We start from the raw sequence: 20,858 nt of genomic DNA, 5'->3' as shown, positions 1-20,858 counted from the left end.
TGTATGCACATGTGGGTTTGTATATGTATTTGTATGACTTAGGAAAAAAGACTTAGAAAGAATTAGAGCAAATTGTAATATCTCTTAGTGGTAGGATTTCAGATGATTTTTAAAATATTTTCTTGATAAGCTTTTGTATTTTTTCACTTTTTACAATGTTTATATATTGTGTTACATTGACTATAAATATTTTAGCATTGTTTCTCTACTGAAGCTTTTTTTTTTCCTTCATGAAAAGAGTTTTTCAGCTTATATCTTTAATGGATACCGGATTGCCTCAGTGTTGTAATGAGAAAATAGAACTTGCAATTCTGTGGTTCTTGGATCAATTTCGTAAAACATATGTTGGTGATCAACTTCAAAGAACCTCAAAGGTAGGTTTTCCTGGAGATTAAAAAAACATGTTATTGAAGATGAAGAAAGACGTTCACATATAACAGCTTTAAGCTGAATGGACATATTTGGGCAATTTCTATGTAAGAAATTTAATTGATCAATTGAAACCAATTGATTAATTGGTATTGAAGGAAATGTAAGATTAATTTGCTTGGTTTACACTTAGATTTACCATTTTCTTTGAAGATTGATTGGCAGAGTTAGTATTTCTTATGTAGCTAGTCATTAAATAGTTAAGATTTTTCAAAAGCCTGAATGGATTTTGCCTTACTGTATTGTATTTCAAGGTTTAAAACGTAAGATTTACTCTTTTAGTAGTTCTGGGTTTATTTTGGACAGTTATTTATTTATGTGTTTTCCAGTATATTTATCGTTCATTCCTCAGCATTTTTACATGATAAATGATGAGGCCTAGGAGAGTGAGACACTTCCTTGAGAGACCACAGTTAAATCGCCTTAATGTGGAGAAGACTTGTGCTGTGATGATTGAAAGTTTAGCATCAGCAAATTTAGATGAATTGATTTTAAGGCATAACGAGGGATTATTGACAGCATTTGTGAACCCTAACCAGATATGTAGTAGTACTTGTGACACTGAGTAAGATCTGTAAGGTTTTTTTTCTTCTTCTTCCTGAAATAGTAACTCTTTCCAAAACCTTCTCTGTAAGAAATCCTAAGGATGTTCTTATCTCCTTTGGATTTATAGTTTGTATTTGTAATGTTGAAGGATGTCTTATTGAAAATTCTAGAACAAGCTTATGTTGAACTCAGCTTTTTTTCCTCTGGGAAATTTACCTTAACTTTCAGTTCATTTATGGTTTTCTGTTAATAATAGTTGTATAGTAGTGTAAAAAAAATTTGGTTTTGTTAAGATCATCCTTTAGTTTATTTCAGGTAAAATTTTCTTCGCTTTTTAAGAAAGTGATGTAGCTTGGTGCTTTCTTTGTCAAATATATTGTGATATTTTGTTGCCTTTTAGGATTAATATCAATAAAATTTTCTTAGAATTTAGCTGCCGTTGAATGAGATCATTAGAAAGAGAAGTAGTAGCTAGAAATAAATGCCTTAGGTTGACAGTAGCAAATTAGAATCAGACAAAAATCACATGATATGAAATTTATACAGGGTGCCTGTTTTGAAATCCCAGCTGTATTACTTGAAGGTTGAGTATAAATCAAATTACGATTGTCTTGTTTTAAATGTTCTCAGAGAGTTTGTTATTTTGCTTGTACAAAAGTGAATACTCTTGAAACATTACTAATTTTAATATCCATTTGGTGTGGGTCTTAGAACAGTGAAATATGGAATAGAAAAGTCTTCACATTACTGTGTTTAAAGTACTTGGAAGGGAATATGTAAAATGAGACTAGTCATTTCAGGGCAGTGGGATTTAAGAAATATTTTTCCAAAAGTTTTGTTTTATATATATACTATATCTAATATATCTTTTAATATAAGGTAATTGTGAAAAAAGTGAATTCTAGAGATCAGTTTTTCTTTTTCGAAGGAGCTTACATATTAGGAGAAAAAGACATCATCAGACTGGTGTTGATTCTTTTATTATATCTTTACTCTCCCGTTTTTGGTGTATATTTCTTACCCTATTTTCAAAGAAAGTTTAGTTCTAAGGTGATTTTATTTCTAAGGCATTCCTACTGCCTAACCCCAAAGTAAAACCAGAGCTTTCCGCTTTTCTTTTTCTGTGGCATGTCTGCTGATCTGCCTTAATAGGAATCATTTTGCGGGGTCCTTAATACGTGCCCTGGCACTCTTCTAGGAGCTCTTGATGCTCACTCTAGTCCTACAACAAGCCTGCAAGGTTGGTATTATTGTTTCCATTTTACAAATGACATAACAGATTGTCTAAGACATTTATAAGTTCTCCACGTTCTGTTTTTCTGGCAACCAACTGAGGAAGACTAGATGGAAAACATTTTTTGGTGAGTGTATTGTCGCATTCCGAATTGTGGCGAAAAAAGGGGGAATGTTAGATAATAAGCAAATAATGTTTGGTGTGCACATGTTTTGTACTAGAAAGTATACTAAGCATTCTTAAGCATTATCTTATTTAATTAGGTTATATAGAGTGTGACTTAGAAAGTTCCTCCCAATCTCTTTTCTACGTATGTCACCAGTTTCGTTCTTCAGTACTCCGTACTTGTACTGTATACTTTATGTGTATTAAACTTTCTTCAATTCCTGTTAACAGTTTGTGTTCTCTGTCACTTCTGGGCCTTTGAACAAAATGTTTCCTCTGCCTTTGACACATTGTTTTAAATCCAGCTTCCACCTCCCTGCCCTACTCTGGTAACTCCTTATCTTTCACATCAGACCCTCCATCCTTTAGGATGACCTTATTAACTTAAATTCTGGGAGTTCCTTTGCTCTGTGTTCTGTAGCATCCTGTGTCCCCAGTTTTAGCCTTATAACATTGCATTGTAATTATTTGTTAGCACAACATATATAGACTGTAATTTGGGTTAGGACTATTTCCGCCTTTTTTATTGTTATCACCTCCAAGTGCCTGGTATATTGGTTGTATGCTTTCTACTAGATAATGTTTGAATGCGGTAGAATTACATAGGAATTGGGTCTAGATCTCATGTATAATACTTTCAGGTAATAAAGGGTATGTTCTTGAGTTGGAAAATGATACTGACTTTAGTGAAATTGTTCAGCAATTTTAAATAAGGTATACTATTAACTATTTTGAAAATTTTATAAAAGCTTACATATGCAAAATAATATAATTTTTAGAAATAAGTGCTTCAGGAACCAAAGTGGAATCATTGAGGAGTCCTAAGTAATGATGTATAGAATAGGAGTATGTCCTATAAGTGAGAAAGAAGTATCATAAATAGTAGCTGTAGGCATTTACTGAACAATTAGTCTGTGCCAGAGAGTTGGGACACTTGGCAGGCATCTAATTTCATCTCACAAAAACTCTGTGGAAGTAGTTATTTTTATCAACCTCCCCTACCCCTTTTTACAGATATAAAAACTGAAGCTTGGCATGGTTAATTAATGTGTTTAAGTGGTTGAACCTGGATTTGAACCCAGGACACCTGGTAACAGCCTGTGCTGCTAACCACTTTGCTATGTTGCGTCCTGTTGGATCTTTCACTGGGATATTGAATGGGCCCTTCAAACTCAACATGTTCTAAAAAGAAATTCACTGTCTTCTAAAACCTTTTCCACCTATTTTCCTATTTTGAGGAAGAATGACTTTGAACCCAAAATTTCCACTTTGTTCTTACTACTACTTCTTTTTGTTTTTAAAGATTGGCACCTGAGCTAACATCTGTTGCCAATCTTCTTTTCTTTTCTTTCCTCCCCAAACCTCCCGGTACATACTTGTACATTCTAGTTGTGGGCCCTTCTGGTGGTTGTTCTTACTTCTTATATCTGATCTGTCACCTAACCTTGCTAATTTTATTTTCTAAATATCTCTCAGTTCTGTTCCTTTCTGACCCCTTCCTTTTTAACTTCATTTTTACTGCTTGTCATTTCTCACTGGATTTTAAAAGTTTTCTGATTATCCTCTTTGTTTTCATTTTGCCTTCTCCTGACTCCAGTTCGTTTTCCACACTGCCACCAGAGTAATCTTTTCTTCAGTAGAAAACCAGAGAGAATAGTGTGATGAACAGTCATACACTGATCATCCAGCTTTGTCGAATCTGAATGCTTTGCTGTATTTGCTTTCAGATCTGTATATTTTTAAATTAAACATTAATGACCTGTTATTGCCCTGAGTCTGTATTTCTCACTTCTAGCCCCAAAGTAACCACTATTCTAAATTTAGTGTTATTTTCAAGTATGATTTTGTTCTTTTTCCACATTCCCATGTATTTAGTAAACCAAATATAGTACCATTAACTTTTATAGAGAATTATTCTGCAGGAACTTGCCTTTTGATCAACATTGTTTTTGAGATTAATCCATAATAATACATATAGTTTAGTTAATTTAATTATTGAATGCTATTATAATATATTACTGTGCCATTATATATTCATTTCGTGTGTTAATATATGTTAGGTTGTTTCCAGTTTTAAACAGTAAACATCCTAATACTGTTTCCGCATGCATATGTATGAGTTTCTTGGAGGTAAATACTAGGAGTGGAATTGCTAGGCTGTGTAATGTACATATCCTCAGCTTTATAAGGTATTATTAAGTTGGCCTCCTAAGTGTTATAACAGTTTATTGTCTCTCCTCCAGCAGTAGGTATGTGTTGGTATATATTGTCATAATACTTGGCTTTTGTCAGGTTTTAAATTTTGCCAATCTTTAGGAAACACATTTCTTCCTATGCCATTTCTTTGCTTAAAGTTCTTATTTGTTTCCCATTATTTACAAAATAAACTGCTTCTTATGGTCAAACTTTGCCTGCTTTTGCAACCTTTTCTTTTGACACTGTATTCCACTCTATGACATGATTTGTATGTGCTGCTGCCTCTTTCCCTTTTGCTTGTATCTCCTCATTATCCAATTAATATTAATAAGTACTATGTATTAAGGCCAGGGACACAAAGGCAAATAGGATGGTCCATCTCCCCAATAGGTTTTTAAGTAAAGAGGAAGATGGACAAGTAAAGAAAAAATTATAAAATTTACCCAGTTACGCATTCAAACAGGATATAAATAAGAAAAAGAGAGACCATTAAATAAATACTACTGTGACGTTTGGTTACCTCTGTGTCAAAATTTTGGATTATTACTTCACAGCATACAGAGATCAAATCCAAGTAAGTTAGAGGACTTTTAGTATGAAAAGCAGGAAATTATGATTTAAAGATAGGGAAAGATATTTTTAAGATATAAAAAGCCCAAAATGTAAACCCAAAGGTTGATAAATTCTATCCATATTAAAAGAAAAAACTTTTGTGGATCAAAAGACACAGTAAACAAAGTAAATTGACAAGCTATAGACAGGGTAAGACATTTGCAATATATGTAACTTAAAGAGAATCAATATTCAGTTATATAACAATTTCTATGAATCAATAAGAGAAAAACAACCCAGTAGAAAAATGCGCAAAAGATAGGAATAAACGGTTCACAGAAGAGGAAATCACAAATGCCAATAAACATAAAAAAAATTCATGCTTTCATGGACTCCTGAAAATGCAAATTAAAGCTACAGTGAGATACCATATCATACCTGTTATCTGAAGACAATTAAAAAGTCTGACAAAAGTATTTGTGAAGAAGTGAAATACTGAACACTCATATACTATTGGAATCCAAACTGATAAAACCTCTTTGGAGGGGCCAGCCTGGTTGTGCAGTGGTTAAGTTCGCACGTTCCACTTCAGCGGCCCGGGGTTCACCAGTTCGAATCCTGGGTGCAGACAGTGGCACCGCTTGGCAAGCCATGCTGTGGCAGGCATCCCACGTATAAAGTAGAGGAAGATGGGCATGAATGTTAGCTCAGGGCCAGGCTTCTTCAGCAAAAAGAGGAAGATTAGCAGCAGATTAGTCAGGACTAATCTTCCTCAAGAACAAAAAACAAAAACCTCTTTGGAAAACAATTTAGCAATAGCTAGGAAAGTTGAAAAATGCATATACTCTTGACCAGAGAATACAAATTCTAATAATATGTTTTAAAGAAGCTCACACATGTAGAGAAAGTCATGTTTAAGAATATTTTTGGCATATAAACAGTTGGAAAATTTAATTTAAAAAGATACCATCTGTAATAGTACGCCAAAAAAACCCTATAAAATACAGAGGAATAAATCTAATGAAAGAAGTGCAAGACCTGTGCACTGAAAACTCCAAAATATTGTTGAAAGAAATTAAATGAGGTCTAAATAAATGGGCAGATGTATGCCATGTTTATGAATTGGAAGATTCAGTATTGTTAAGATCACGTAAGTAAGGTATGATAACAGTGTGTCATCAAATAGAGAATATCAATAAAGAGATAGAAATTACTAAAAAATAAATAATAGAAATTTAGTTGAAAAGTACAGTAATTGAAATGTTTATCAGAGGGGCTCAATAGTATATGTAAACTGGCAGAAGAAAGAATTAAAGATTGATCAAGTCTTAGTTAGTTTGGGCTACTATAATAAATACCATTGACGGGGTGGGTTAAACAACAAAAATTTATTTCACACAATTGTGAGGTCTGGAAGCCTGAGATCAGGGTGCCAGCATGGTCAGGTTCTTGGTGAGGGCCCTCTTCCTGGTTGTGTCCTCATATGTCCTTCCTTGGTACATGCCAAAAGAGAAAAAGAGAGATCCTTTTTCTCTTCCTCTTTCTGTAAGGGTATTAATCCCATCATGAGGGCCCTACCTTCATGACCTCATTTAACCCTAATTACCTCCCAAAGGCCTTACTTCCTAATACCATCCCACTGGGGGTTAGAGTTTTAACATATGAATTTTGTGGGGACACAGACATGTAGGCCATGACAGAGGACAGAGATTATAGTATTCAAAGATGAAAAAGGATGAAGAAGAATGAACAGAGTCTTAGAGAACTGTAGATCACCATTAAGTATACCACCAAATCATGGAGTACCTTATGGTAGGGGAGTGCCAGAAAGGAGAACCAGAAAGGAGCAGAAAAAAAATAAAGCAATAATGGCTTAAAACTTACCACATATGATGGAAAACATTACATGCCAAAGAAGTTGACAAGAAAGATCCACGCTAAAATGCATCATAATTAAAATGCTGAAAGACAGAAAAAGAAAATTTTGAAAGCAGCAAGAGAAAAACTACTCATCACCTACAACAGAACACCAATAAGATTAGAAGCTGACTTCTCTTTAGAAACAGTGGAGGCCACAAGGCAGTTGGATGACATATCCTAAGTGCTGAAAGAAACTGGTAACCAAGAATTCCATATCTAGCAAAACTATCTTTAAAAAGTAAAGGAGAATTAAAGACATTTACAGATAAACAAAAACTGAGAGAATTCATTGCTATCAGAGCCACCTTATAAGAAATTCTAAAAGAAGTACTTTAGGCTGAAAGCAAGTGACCTCAGATGAATTCACAAGAATCCACACGAAAAAAACAGAGCACCAGTGAAGGTACTTAAGCAATTATAAAATGCAGTACTACTACTACTCCTAACTGATTTGTAAAGCAATTGTATAAAACCATTACATATTTTATACGTATACACACTGTTTTGATGGCGTATAACAAATAGGGATGTAATATGTAATATATTTGCTGATAACAGCACAAAGAAGATGAATGGGAACAAAGTTGTGGGCTAAGAACATGACACAAGATGGTAAGTCAAATCTACAGGAACCAGTAAAGAGAACCAACAGTGGTAATTAAGAATGTAATGTAACACTTTAAATATATTCTTGCTCTTTTTTTTCTCTCAACTTGTTTAAAAGATATAAAGTTACATAGAGAAATAATTATCATAACTTGTTGGGTTTGTAATGTAACGTTTAATAACAGTAATATCACAAAATGAGAAAGGTATAGAGCTATAAAGTAGTAACATTTCTTTATCTCATTGGAATTAAGTTAGTACAAATCTGAGGTACATTGTGATAAGATGTGTATGGTGAGCCCTAGGACAACCACCCGGAAAGTATTTGTTACTGTGTATTGTCAAAAAACTATATTATGAAAAAAATTTAAAGTTAATAAAATGTACTAGAAAATATTCACTTAGTGCAAAAGAAAGCAGTACAGGAAGGCTAGAGGAACAAAAAAGACATGAGACAGAAAAAAAAAACCAAAAAGTAAAATGGCAGACATAGATCTAGCAATATCAGTAATAACGTTAAATTTAGAATAGATTATACCATCCAGCCAATTGGCAGAGGTTATTAGGTTGGGTTTCAAAACAAAACAAAACAATAGCCAACATACTATCTGCAGAACACACATTTTAAATTCAAAGATACAAATAGATTCAAAATAAAAGTATAACAAAAGATATACAGACAGCAACCATAAAAGAGCTCGATTGGCTATACTAATATTGGACAAAATAGACTTTAAAACAAAAAAGTCACTAGTGATAAAGAGGAACATTTTATAATGCTAAAAGGGTCAACCCATGAAGAAGATAGAACAATTATAAACATATATGTACCTAACCACAGAAGCCCAAAATACATGAAATCACATGCAAAAATCACAAGGGAAATTAGGAAATACTTTCAAGTCAAAGAAAATGAAGCCACAATATACCAAAACTTAGAAAATTCAGCTAAAACAGTACATGGGGGTAAATTCATAGCTGTAAACACCTACATTGAGAAAGAAGAAACATCTTAAATAGCCTAACGTTCACCTTAACGCATTGGAAAAATAAGAAACTAAACCTAAAACAAGCAGCAGGAAGGATATAATGAAGATTAGAGTAGAAATTAATGAATTAGAAATTCTAAAACAATAGCAAAAATCAATGAAATCCAGACTTTGTTCTTTGTAAAGATAAACAAAATTGACAAACCTTTAGTTAGATTGACAAAGAAAAAGAGAAGACTCAAAGTACTAAAATTAGGAATGAAAAAGGGGGCATTACTATTGACCTTACAGAAATAAAAAGGATTAAAATGGAATATTGTGAACAGTTTAATGACAGTAATTTAGATGAAATGGACAAATTCCTCAAAAGACAAAGACTACTGAAAATGATTGAGGAAGATACAGAAATATGAATAAACATTCAGCAATTAAAGAGATTGAATTAGTAATCAAAGGTACCACAAAGAAGAGCCCTGGCCCAGATAGCTTCCCTAGTGAATTCTAAACATTCAAAGAATTAATGCCAGTTCTTCATAAGTACTTCCAAAAAAAAATAGAAGAGGAGGAGACACTTCCCAACTCATTTTATGAGGCCGGTTTACCTTGATACCAGATCCATACGAGTACATTAGAAAAAAAGAAAACTACTCACCAATATCTCTTCTGAATACAGATGCAAAAAAGCCTTAAAAAAACACAACTACACTGAAACTAACAACTTAGAAATGCTTTCCCCTACGATCAGGAGCAAGACAAGGATGTCTTTTTACTTATACTAAACATTGCACTAGAGGTTCTGGTCAGGGAAATTAGACAACAAAATGAAATAAAAGGTACCCAGATTGGAAGGGAGGAAGTTAAAACTATCTCTGTTCACAGATAACATGACTTCGTATATAGAAAATCCTATGATTCCCCTAATAAGCTATTAGAACTAATAAAACACATAAGTAAGTTTACAGCATAGAAGATCAATATAAAAAAATCAATGGAATTTCCATACACTTGCAGTAAACAACCTGCAAATGAAATGAACAAAACCTTCCGTTTACAATAGCATCAAAAATAGTTAAGTACTTAGGAATAAATTTAACAAAAGAAGTGCAAAACTTATAAACTGAAAACTACAAGACATTGTTGGAACAAATTAGAGAAAATCTAATAAATGGATAGATAGCCCATGGTCATGAATCAGAACACTTAATATTGTTAAGATGGCAACACTCCCAAGTTGATCTACAGCTTTAAGACAATCTCTATCAGAATCTTAGCTGTCTTCTTTGCAGAAAATGACACACTTATCCTAAACTTCATATGGAAATTCAGAGGAACAAGAATAGCCAAAACAATCTTGAAAAAGAAAAGCACTCCTTCCCAATTTCAAAACTTGCTACAAAACAACAACAATCAAGACAGTGTGGTTACTGTCATAAGGATAGACATATAGGTCAATGAAATAGAATTGAGAGTCCACGTATAAACCCTCACATTTGCAGTCAGTTTATTTCTGACAATGGTGAAAGAGTAGTCTTTTCAAGAAATGGTGCTGGGACAGCTGGATATCCACGTGCAAAGAATGAAGCTGGACTCGCCATACACAAAAATTAATTGAAAATGAATCAGACAAAAATGTAGGAGTTAAAACTATGAAACTCTTAGAAAAACACATAGGAGTAAATCTTGATTACTTTGGATTGGGCAGTGATTTCTTAGACAACACCAAAAGCATAAGCAACCAAAGAAAAAAACAGATAAATTGGACTTCATCAAAATTAAAAACTTTTGGGGGCCGGCTCTGTGGTTGAGTGGTTAAGTTCGTGCGCTCTGCTGCGGCAGCCCAGGGTTCGGATCCTGGGCGCGGACATGGCACCGCTCGTGGGGCCATGTTGAGGCGGCGTCCCACATCCCACAACTAGAAGGACATGCAACTAAGACATACAACTGTGTACAGGGGGTTTGGGGAGATAAAGCAGGGAAAAAAAAAAAAAAAAAAGATTGGCAACAGTTGTTAGCCCAGGTGCCAATGTTTAAAAAAATAAATAAAAACTTTTGTCCTTCAAAGGACACCATCAAGAAAGTGAAAACACAACCCACAGGAAAGGAGAAAATACGTCCAAATAATTTGTCTGATAAGGGATTTGTCTCTGAAATAAAGAGGTCTTACAACTCAATAATAAAAGATAACCTAATTTAAAGATGCCCTGTGGTCCAGTGGTTAAGTTCGCGCGCTCTGCTATGGTGGCCCAGGGTTTTGCTGGTTCAGATCCTGGGCGTGGATGTGGCAGTGCTCATTAAGCCATGCTGAGGCAGCATCCCACATGCCACAACTAGAAGGACTCACAACTAAGATTATACAACTATGTACTGGGGGGCTTTGGGGAGAAAAAGGAAAAAGAAAATCTAAATCTTTAAAGATGGACAATGGATTTGAATAGACATTTGTCCAAAGAAGACACACAAATGGCCAGTAAGCACATTAAAAGATATTTAACATCGTTATATTTCATGGGAAATTAAATCACTATAGTTCAGAGAAATTCATGTCATTCCTACAATGAAATACCATGTCATACCCCTAGGATGGATATAATTATAAAGACAGGTAATAACAAATACTGGTGAGGATATGGAGAAATTTGACCTTCATACTGGCTGGTGGGAATGTAAAATGGTGCAGCTGGTTTGGAAAACGGTCTGGCAGTCCTTTGAAAAGTTAAAAATAGAGTTACCATATGATCCAGAAATTCCAGTCCTATGTATATAATAAAAAGAAAGGAAAACACACATTCACACGAAAACTTTACACAACTGTTCACAGAAGCGTTATTCCTAATAGCCGTAAAGTAGAAAAAATCCAAATGTCCATTAACTGAAGAATGGATAAATAAATTAATCTGTCACAAATGTAATGTTATTCAGTAATAAAAAGGAATGAAGTATTGATACATGCTACAGCATGGATGATCCTTGAAAACATGCTAAGTGAAAGAAGCCAGTTACAAAAGAACAAATATTGTGTAATTAATTCCATTTATATAAAATTTCCAGAATAGGCAAATCTATAGAAGCAGAAAGTAGATTATTGGTTGCCTAGTAAAGGTTCCTTTTTGTGGTGTTGAAAATATTCTAAAAATTGATTGTGCTGATGGTTGCAAATGTTTGTGAATATACTAAAAACCATTGAATTGTACACATTAAATGTGTGAATTGTATTGAGTGTCTGAGCTATTACTAAAAAAAGACAAAAACTCACTTTTAAAATGGGGAAAATATTTAAACAAGCACATCACAGGAAGATATCTAAGTGGCCAATAATCACATAAAAAATACTTAACATTGTTAATCATCAGAGAAATATTAACTAAAACTCAAGTAAAATGCCATTACACACCTGCCAAAATGGCTAAAATGAAAAAAGACTGATAAAATGAAGGCTTGGTGATGGTGTGGAATACATGAAACTGTCATACATTGCTGTTGGGGGTGCAAATTGATGTAACTAGTTTGGAAAAGTATTTGGTGATAGCTACTAAAGTTGAACATAGCGTATCCTGTAACTCATCAATCTCACTCTTAAGTGTTTACCCAGAAGAAATGAGTTTATATATCCACAAAGTGATGTCTATAAGAATGCTCATAGCAGCTTCATGTATAACATCCAAGAACTGGAAACCTGTGTCCATCAACAGTTGAATGGATAAATAATATACAGTCACACAATGTGATACTACACAGCAGTAAAAGACAAAAAACATTATACTACACGCAAAAATCTGAGTGAATTTATGATATATGATGAGAAGTGGAAAAAGTTAGACACAAAGTATACATACTTTATTATTCTACTTAATTTAATGAGTCAAAACTAATTTTTGGTAATAGAAGTCAGAATGGTGATTACCTTTGGGGAGGGAGAGTATGTTAACTGGACAAGGGAGCAAGGGAGCGTTCTGGGGAGCTGGAAATATTTTTATCTTGATGGGAATTACATGAGTGTATTCATATGTAAAAATTCACTGAGTTCATAATTATGACTTATGCACTTTATGTATGTTATACATCAATAAAAATTTTTTTACAAAAGATTACTCATAGATGTGTAATTATGAAAATAAAAGGAAACTTGTCTATCGAGAATGGATAAGTAAATTTTTGTATAGTCACACAATGGAATTCTGTACAGCAATGAAAACGAATGATCTAAACTACGTTCATTTAAACTACATTCATTTTTTGATAAATCCAAAAAAAGCCTCCATGTTATCATATGAAAAAACTTGTGGAAGGGCATATAAAATATGATGCCTATATATGAAATGTTAAGAATATTATATGTTCATGAATTCTATATATAGTAAAAATATAAAGATATCTATGGGATTGGTAAACACTAGATTCAGGATAATGGTTATCTCTGGTTGAGCAGAAGCATGGGATTATGGAAGGCGGCCCAAGAGACTTCAGCTGTATCTGTAATGTTTTATTTCTTAGTCTGCATGGTGAGTTTACATGAGTGTTTATTATTATTATATTTTATTCCTTTTCCTATATTTTAAATTTTTAATAATCTATAAAACATAGGCACTCTAGTTAAACAAAGCAGTTTGAATATTCATATTTATCCTCTTCGCACCTTGAAACCTTAGAATAATGACAGTAAAGGAATAAAAAAGAAATATACTTACAAGGAAAAAAGTGAGAGAGATGCTACACAATGAAATACTTGAAGCTAGCAACCAGATATATGAGTTGTATTAATCTTAATGTACCTCAGAGACTGAACCTTAAATGCTTGCAGTGGGGAAAGCCAATGATTAGGAAGCTAATAAGTGGCCAGTGATTTGTACTAAGGACCCTAGAAAAGCTCAGAACTTGGAGATGCCTAGATACCTTTGAAGGCTAGGGTTCAGGGTGTGGCTGAAAATAGGAGAACTGATTTAAAATGTGTGTTAGGATTAGGATTAGAGTCCCATGGCCCCTGCCTACCCCAACACAGCTAGAGACTCCTTCTCCCCAGTTCTTGCAGGAGACAGGATTTTTTTTTTTTGGAAGTTTGAACAGCTGGGGATGAGAATGAGACACTGGACTGGAAGTACTCCCAGACACTTCCCAACTCTTGATATCATAATACTGTTAGCTGGGCTTGAAACTCCAAAGCAGATTGGATTTTGAAAGAACAAAACTTATTAAGAGAGCTACAGATACAGATAATGTGGGATCCCCAATTTAAAATCGGCATACCTCATGACCCTACAGTGAAGTTTACTGGATGACAAGCCCTATTCTCAACCAAGAGCTTCTATTCAGTCTTGAGTGACTTTTTCTAGGAAGTGAACAGACAGTTGACAGCCACTAGCCTTTTGAAGAAAGTCTCATATGAAAATCAGAGAGGAAAACACACAGAAAATAAGAAATTGGAGAAAAACAAAATAATATTACAATCATGAAACAAGAACAGGATTCTATAAATAGGATAATTCAGAGAAGAACTCTTTAAGACTTGATAACAGAAACTAAATCTTAGGAGAAGATTTGAAAGAGTAGCAATTGGTCACCCAGAAAGTAGTACAGAAAGTTAAGATAAAAATGGACAATAGGAGAGAAAAATAAGAAAATTAGACAATCCAGGAAGCCCAACAGTGGATATTAGTAAGAGTTCTAGTGAGAAGAAATGAATAAACATACCAGAAAATTTCTTGTAATGAAGGATAAGAGGTTCTATATTGAAAAGGACTATGTAGGAGTCCAGTGAAGTGAGTAAAAGAAGATCCATATCAAGGCACATCACTGGAAATTCACATCACCAGGGAGGGAAAAAGAGAAGATCCTAAAAGCTTCCAGAGAGAGAAAACTGGTCACATTCAAAGGATTAGGAATGAGAATTATATTGGCCTTCTCGGTTGGGACACTAGAAATAAAAGACAGTGGAACAATACCCTCACAGTTTTGAGAAAAAATGAATCCCAACTTAAAATTTTATTTCCAGTCAAACAAGTATGAAGGTAGAATGAAAACATTTTCAGGGGCTGGCCCCGTGGCTGAGTGGTAGGGTTCACACACTCCGCTTCGGTAGCCCAGGGTTTCACTGGTTCAGCTCCTGGGCGCAGACCTATCGCCACTCATCAAGCCATGCTGAGGTGGTGTCCCACATAGCACAACTAGAAGAACTTGGAACTAGAATATACAGCTATGTACTGGGGGGCTTTGGGGAGAAGAAGAAGAAAAAGATTGGCAACAGATGTTAGCTCAAGGTCAATCTTTAAAAACAACAAAAAAACATTGTCAGCCAGACAAAGCCTCAAACTAACTTCCCTTACATCCTTTACCAGGAAGCTACTGGAGGCTGTGTTCCACCAAATTAAGAGAGTAAACCCAGAAAGAAGAAGGAAGGCATGGGATCTCAGAATCAGGGAGTCCCCCACAGGAGTGGGGTAAAGGAAATTTCCAGCTTGAGGGCAAAGGAAAGCTCTAGGATGACAGCTGTGCCTCAAGCATAGAGAGCAACCAATTCAGGCTGGAACAGGTGGGAGGTCATCAGTTTTTCTTTTTTTGTGTGTTTAAAGGAACTGATAAATTACCTGATGTGTTGGATCATGTTGAGAGGAATTGAAGGGTTTTACAATTTGGGGATCAATTTGCAACAGATAGAAAACTTCGGTAAATGAAAAATGAGTCAAACTAAATGTACAAGAAAGGAAATTCATAGTACTATGTAGCTCAGTTCTGAATAATAGATATATTGTTATAAATATGTTAGGGAGTCAAAAGATAATGTCTAAAATTTTAAAATCAAGAAATAGCGGTATCAGCATGTTATTTAGAAGAATGGATGAAAAGAAATAGCTAAAAGAGTCGAAAGTGGGTGTACTGAGTATTGGAATCAGATGTGGGGAGGAGGGTCAGAGGATGGTAGCTTTTCGTTATTACTACTGGATTTTTTTAAGTGACGTATATATATAATTTTAATAGAAATGCAAATTAATTTGGACAATTACAATGTTATTTAAACATGCAGTGACACTGGTAAGCATGTGGTGTCATAGGAGCACAGAGGACAGGGTATTAGCCCAGATGATGGGGATCAAAGAAGGCTTCTGGGAGAGGGGATTCCTAAATGGAATCCAGAAGAATTATTAGAAGCCATGGGAAAGGAAGGAAAGCAGGAAGCATGTTCTAGGAGGTGGGAGCAGAATGCGCAAAGACTCAAAGATTCCATATTGGAAGAAATCCAAATAGATAGTATAGCTAGGGCTTGCAGTATCCCCAGTGACCATTGTAGAGCCTAACATAGTAAATTCTAAGTAAAAGTGTGTTGAATTAATGAGTAATTGATGTATGGAAAAGTGTTTTTTAAGAGTGAGAAGTCTGGGAAAGGAGACATTTGGCCATCATATGCAGCCCACCTTTTATCTAGAGCACCAGAAGTCTAGGCTGGAAGATATAGCAAATTCAGGCCTCTACAGACTGACCAGTTTGTTGACCAACCACATGGATTGTTCCTGAGATACATAAATAATCTGTTTGGGAGTTCAGTAACAGTATAGTTAGAATAATCCAGCACGCTCTTGGAATAAAATGTACTGATCAAAAGTGTGGCTAATAGTTAAACTATATATGTACATCACCCACTTAAAATATTAGGACACAATTTAAAACATTAAAATTCTTCTAAATATAATAGAATCTTTCTTAAAGGTATATCAGGATTTTTGGAATATTTTTTCTTTTTTTTGTATCCATCAGTTGTTCTCTGGTAAATATTACAGTACTGTCTTTTATCTCATTATATGGTAGCTGCCACCATTTACCATAATTATAAATTGTCTCAGTTTATTAACTGAGTATAGTTTTAAATATTACATTTTTTTAATTTGATGTTCATTCATTTATTAGGAAAAGTCCATTTTAATTTTTAATCCAATTAAAATTGGATTTTAAATTTTAAAATTGGATAAGGGAGAACCCTTTCTAAACACACATACACTCTCACACACACATACATACATACATATGTATGTATACATCTTGGCCTCTGAATATTTACCAAAGGTTGGAAGTTTTGAACTTTGTTCTTAAATCCCTTTATTTATTCAAGCCAACCCTACTATAAACATCAGTTTTACTTTGGTTGGTTACAAAATCTCACCAATAAGTGAAATTCCAAAGATTAGTTAAAATGTAGTTGTTTAGATCTTGGAGTGTCTTTTCCTTTAAAAATAGATCCACAAAGAGCTATTTGCTCAATGACTGATAAGCCATAGTGTTGATAGAAGTTGTCTAAATTTTGCCCTCCTAAACTAGGAGCAAGCAAGTTCCCTTTCCCTCTTAGTGTTTAAAATTCGAAATAGGGAAGTTAGTCTTGAAGACTTTCTCTCCCAGTTTTGACATCCTATCCAGTCAGTTGGCACCAGAGGGGTTGTATCCCCAAAATGATCTGTACCTCTCTTCTCAGTCAGCACACTACACACAGCAACACACACGCACATACCTTACCTTAGAAATTTGCTTTCTTCCCAAATACCTAGCATCTGCCAGATGTTGAAAAGAAAGCATTCTGATTAATGTATGAATGAATTCTAGAAAGGATTTGCCTTTTCTAAGGAAGATATTTATTCGTGCCAAGGAGTTTCAAATGGTATAACAAAGTGAAGGAAATAAAAAATCAGGCTTTGATGAGGTAGCTACACAAGCACCTTAGGTCTGGGAGTGCACTCCAATGTTAGTTTTCCAGGTTTTTTTTTTTTTTTTTGCCTGTATCCTCCTGAGTCTAGCTATTTCTTAAAATTTCCAAATTGCTTTACAGTAAGGTTCTGAAGGCGTTGGAAAGGTTATAAGCCAGAGGGAGTGAAGGTAGCATAGTAATATTTAAATAGGATGACCATACATCCAGATTTGCCTGGAATAGTCCTAGTTCACACTTGTTTTCCTGGCATCATTGATAGTTAATTGCTCCACCTTTCATTCTCAAAAGTGTCCCTGTTTGGATAATTTATTATATGGTTGCCTTATGTATAAGTAACATGTTTATAAATAGGATATTGTAATCACTCATAAATGGGAAATAACTTTGTTAAGGCAAGTGATCCTTTTGACCCTCTGGCTCTTCATACCTGAGTAAAAGCCTTGTTTATAAGCATCATGAACTAGTGCTATTTAAGCATATGTTTCCTTGTAATTCCGGGGTATAGCTTGGAATTTGCATTAAGACAATAAGTGCCCATTGATGTATTTTCAAGTTATCCAAAATGGAAATGGAAATATTTCAATTTTCAAGCATCATCTTTGTATATGGATTTCTAAATTGTTTTTATATAATCACTCTACCTGTTAATCCAGTTTTTCTCTGAAGCCTGTTGAGTACACACATGAAGCAGCAGATGGCATTCTCTCCCTACAGTTGTTAGGTCCTCCTGTATACAATGTTACTAACAGTTACTGGTAAATTGAGTAGGAAAGCACTGTGTAATGAAACAGAAAAATGTTTTTTAACAGTGACTTCAGTGGACTGCTGCAACGATGAGTGCAATCCAATGTTGGAGTAATGTACTTGCTGCTTTTCCAGGTACTTGGATATATTTCAGTTGTTGGCAAAACATATCTTTGTATTTGATAATACAATTTTAGGGAAAAGGGTTTTAAGAAAACTGTTTAGTGCATAGAATTTCCACTTGGGTGAAAAATAAGTGGTAGCTTTAAAACATTTTAAACAGTAAACATTTAAAAATATTCTAGTATAACAAGTACATCATGCAGATTATAGGGAAAAAGTACCTTCAAGACTTAAGATTATCTTTTGAGGTTTGAGTGTTAGAGAATACAATCAATGACTTTTGGGATTTTCTCTAAGTGTTTTAAAACTTTTCAAACTTTAATTCTGGACTGCTTTCACGTTTACTCTGTAACTATATTTTAATCTGTCTCTGTAATAGAGTGTTATTAGAGCTAGTTAGGTTTTCTCTCTTGGAGAACAGTTAGTGCTTATAGTCCAAGTTAATGCTTATATTGCCAGATTGTTTTATTGTTCAAGGATTTGTTCTTTCAATTGTCATATAATACATCAAATACCTTATATAATAAATATAATATGTCAGAATTCAGATAGGCCTTTTTTTAAAAAGATAATTTCTCTACACCTGTTTTCGCATAATTCATCTTACGTGAGAATGTATATTAACTATTTAAAAAACCCACATTCTATGTTCCTGCTTAACATAAAGTTGAGCAAAGCAGACTAGAGGCCTAATTGTTTTATTTTAAAATGTTTTTGCTTTGTAAATGGATTTGCCAAGTTACACTTTCAAGTATTAACTCCCTAAGTGCGTTTCAGTGTTGATTCAAGAGCATTAAGTACTAGACAAGGAGGTTTGGACCATAAAACCCTAAAGTTAAAATCTTAGCAGTCATTAATAATTGAAATTACAATGTAAGTTGGAGAAATACAGGCTTTAAATTGGAAAAATATGGGCTTAAATCTTATTTTAAACTGACTCTTATTATTTATCACACCAAATCAAATATACCATTGTTTGGCATCCAATCTTATGTGAATTATATGTAATTATGTAATTATTTATACATACATTTATTAAACACTTACTGTCTCCCTTGTGTCGAGCACTATGTTAGACCGTCAAAGAATACAAAGATAATGATTCTTTGTGATTGCTTGCTAAAGTACATGCTTACCCACAGAATATTTTTTATGTTTTCTTCTCATTTTTGACATTTATTTTTAATGACTATGAATTCTAAAGCATTTATAAAATTTAATGTCTGTGGACAAAATGCACAAAGTAAACCTCATATGTATTCATAGATTATGAATGGCACTTTTTGGATTGTTTTCTTGATTAATTTTTTAAAAATAAGGTGAAAGGTAATAATTTCTTCAGGTGGCGATTCGTAAGATTTCTGTTTCACGTCTGTTTATCCCAACGTATCTTCTAACATTTGAAATAATTGTTGTGATAAGAATAATAAATGAAATATCATGTGGTATGTGATTAAAATGTATCTTTAAAGAATTTTCAACACTAAAGAACATTCTCAATTTAAAGAGGTTTTAGTTTTTAAATTTTACAACTCAAAAATTCCTTTTCTCCCTCATTGGTCTGTAGGTTTTCTTAATAGTCATTAGTTCTTGTGGAAATCGTGCATAAGGCCATCTTCCCCCCAAAATCAAAAGGTGAAGCATACAGTTTACAGTTGTTTCCCTGAGGAAGATTTTTCATAGTTTAAATTATGTCTGCAGTTCATGGTGTATATATATACATGATGTCTCTATTTATTTGGTAGTTCTTGCTTCTGGGATAATGATGGATGTCCTTGAAGATTTAGAGAATCTGACAAATGCGTACCACTTTGGAAGTTGGAGATGGGAAACCTACTTACCAGATTCTTGGGGTGGAATCTGCTGTATTAAAAATATTTGAGGGGCTGGCCCGGTGGCGCAGTGGTTAAGTTCAGACGTTCCACTTCAGCGGCCCGGGGTTCACTGGTTTGGATCCCGGATGTGGACATGGAACTGCTTGACAAGCCATACTGTGGCAGGTGTCCTACATATAAAGTAGAGGAAGATGGGCACGGATGTTAGCTGAAGGCTAGTCTTCCTCAGCAAAAAGAGGAGGATTGGTGGCAGATGTTAGCTCAGGGCTAATTTTCCTCAAAAAAAAAAAAATTGAGTTGCTTAAAAGAAGCCCACATGTGAAAGTATGTCACTAACATTGACATTTCAATGATAGAGGCATGTGCAAATCTCCTACTGAATTTCTACTAGATACTGATTAACCTCTGATGGTGTTAAAATTAGTTATCTTTATTATTATTTAGTGTCAAAGTAGTTATCAAAGAGAATCTCCTACTACATCCCTGAAAGTATTTTCTTTTATCTGCTCATAATTGCTTTAAGTAGCTCTCTTGAAGGGAATCAGGCTGAGATAGGATCCATTCTACTTCTGCAGAAACCTTGAAACTACTCAGTGTTTGTAAATAATTCATCCCATATCTTTGTTTTTTTTTGCTTCACAGAATGTTTAACACCTACTGTATATTATGATGACTTGATGGTCAGCTGGAATAAGGAAAGTCATTTTAGCTATAAGTTTGTAAAAAGATATGGTTGAAATAGTTGCAGAAGAGTTTTAGGCTTCAAGATAATGATCTTATAGAGTCAAATGTTTCCTGTAAAACTGAATGAGGAATTGTGGATCATTTCACTTTTA

At 34.2% G+C, this 20,858-nt stretch overlaps 1 protein-coding gene across 9 annotated transcripts in view; it reads left to right on the top strand.

Moving 5' to 3' along the window:
• The window catches only part of RANBP17 (RAN binding protein 17), a 335,940-nt gene that overhangs the window by 97,486 nt on the left and 217,596 nt on the right, over positions 1-20,858 (top strand). For all 9 annotated transcript variants that reach the window (XR_011505729.1, XR_011505728.1, XR_011505727.1 and 6 more), the window contains one exon: positions 239-374. Coding sequence is in view for 6 of the 9 variants with exons in the window: in XM_044777678.2 (XP_044633613.1) it covers positions 239-374 (136 nt within the window). In the remaining 3 variants the exon portion in view is untranslated. The remainder of the gene's footprint in view (positions 1-238; positions 375-20,858) is intronic.

This window comes from Equus asinus, chromosome 9 (assembly GCF_041296235.1).
Source record: "Equus asinus isolate D_3611 breed Donkey chromosome 9, EquAss-T2T_v2, whole genome shotgun sequence".
In the NCBI taxonomy this organism is placed as follows: Eukaryota; Metazoa; Chordata; class Mammalia; order Perissodactyla; family Equidae; genus Equus; species Equus asinus.
Note: the sequence above shows the minus strand (reverse complement) of the source record. Positions and strands in the feature narration are given on the sequence as shown.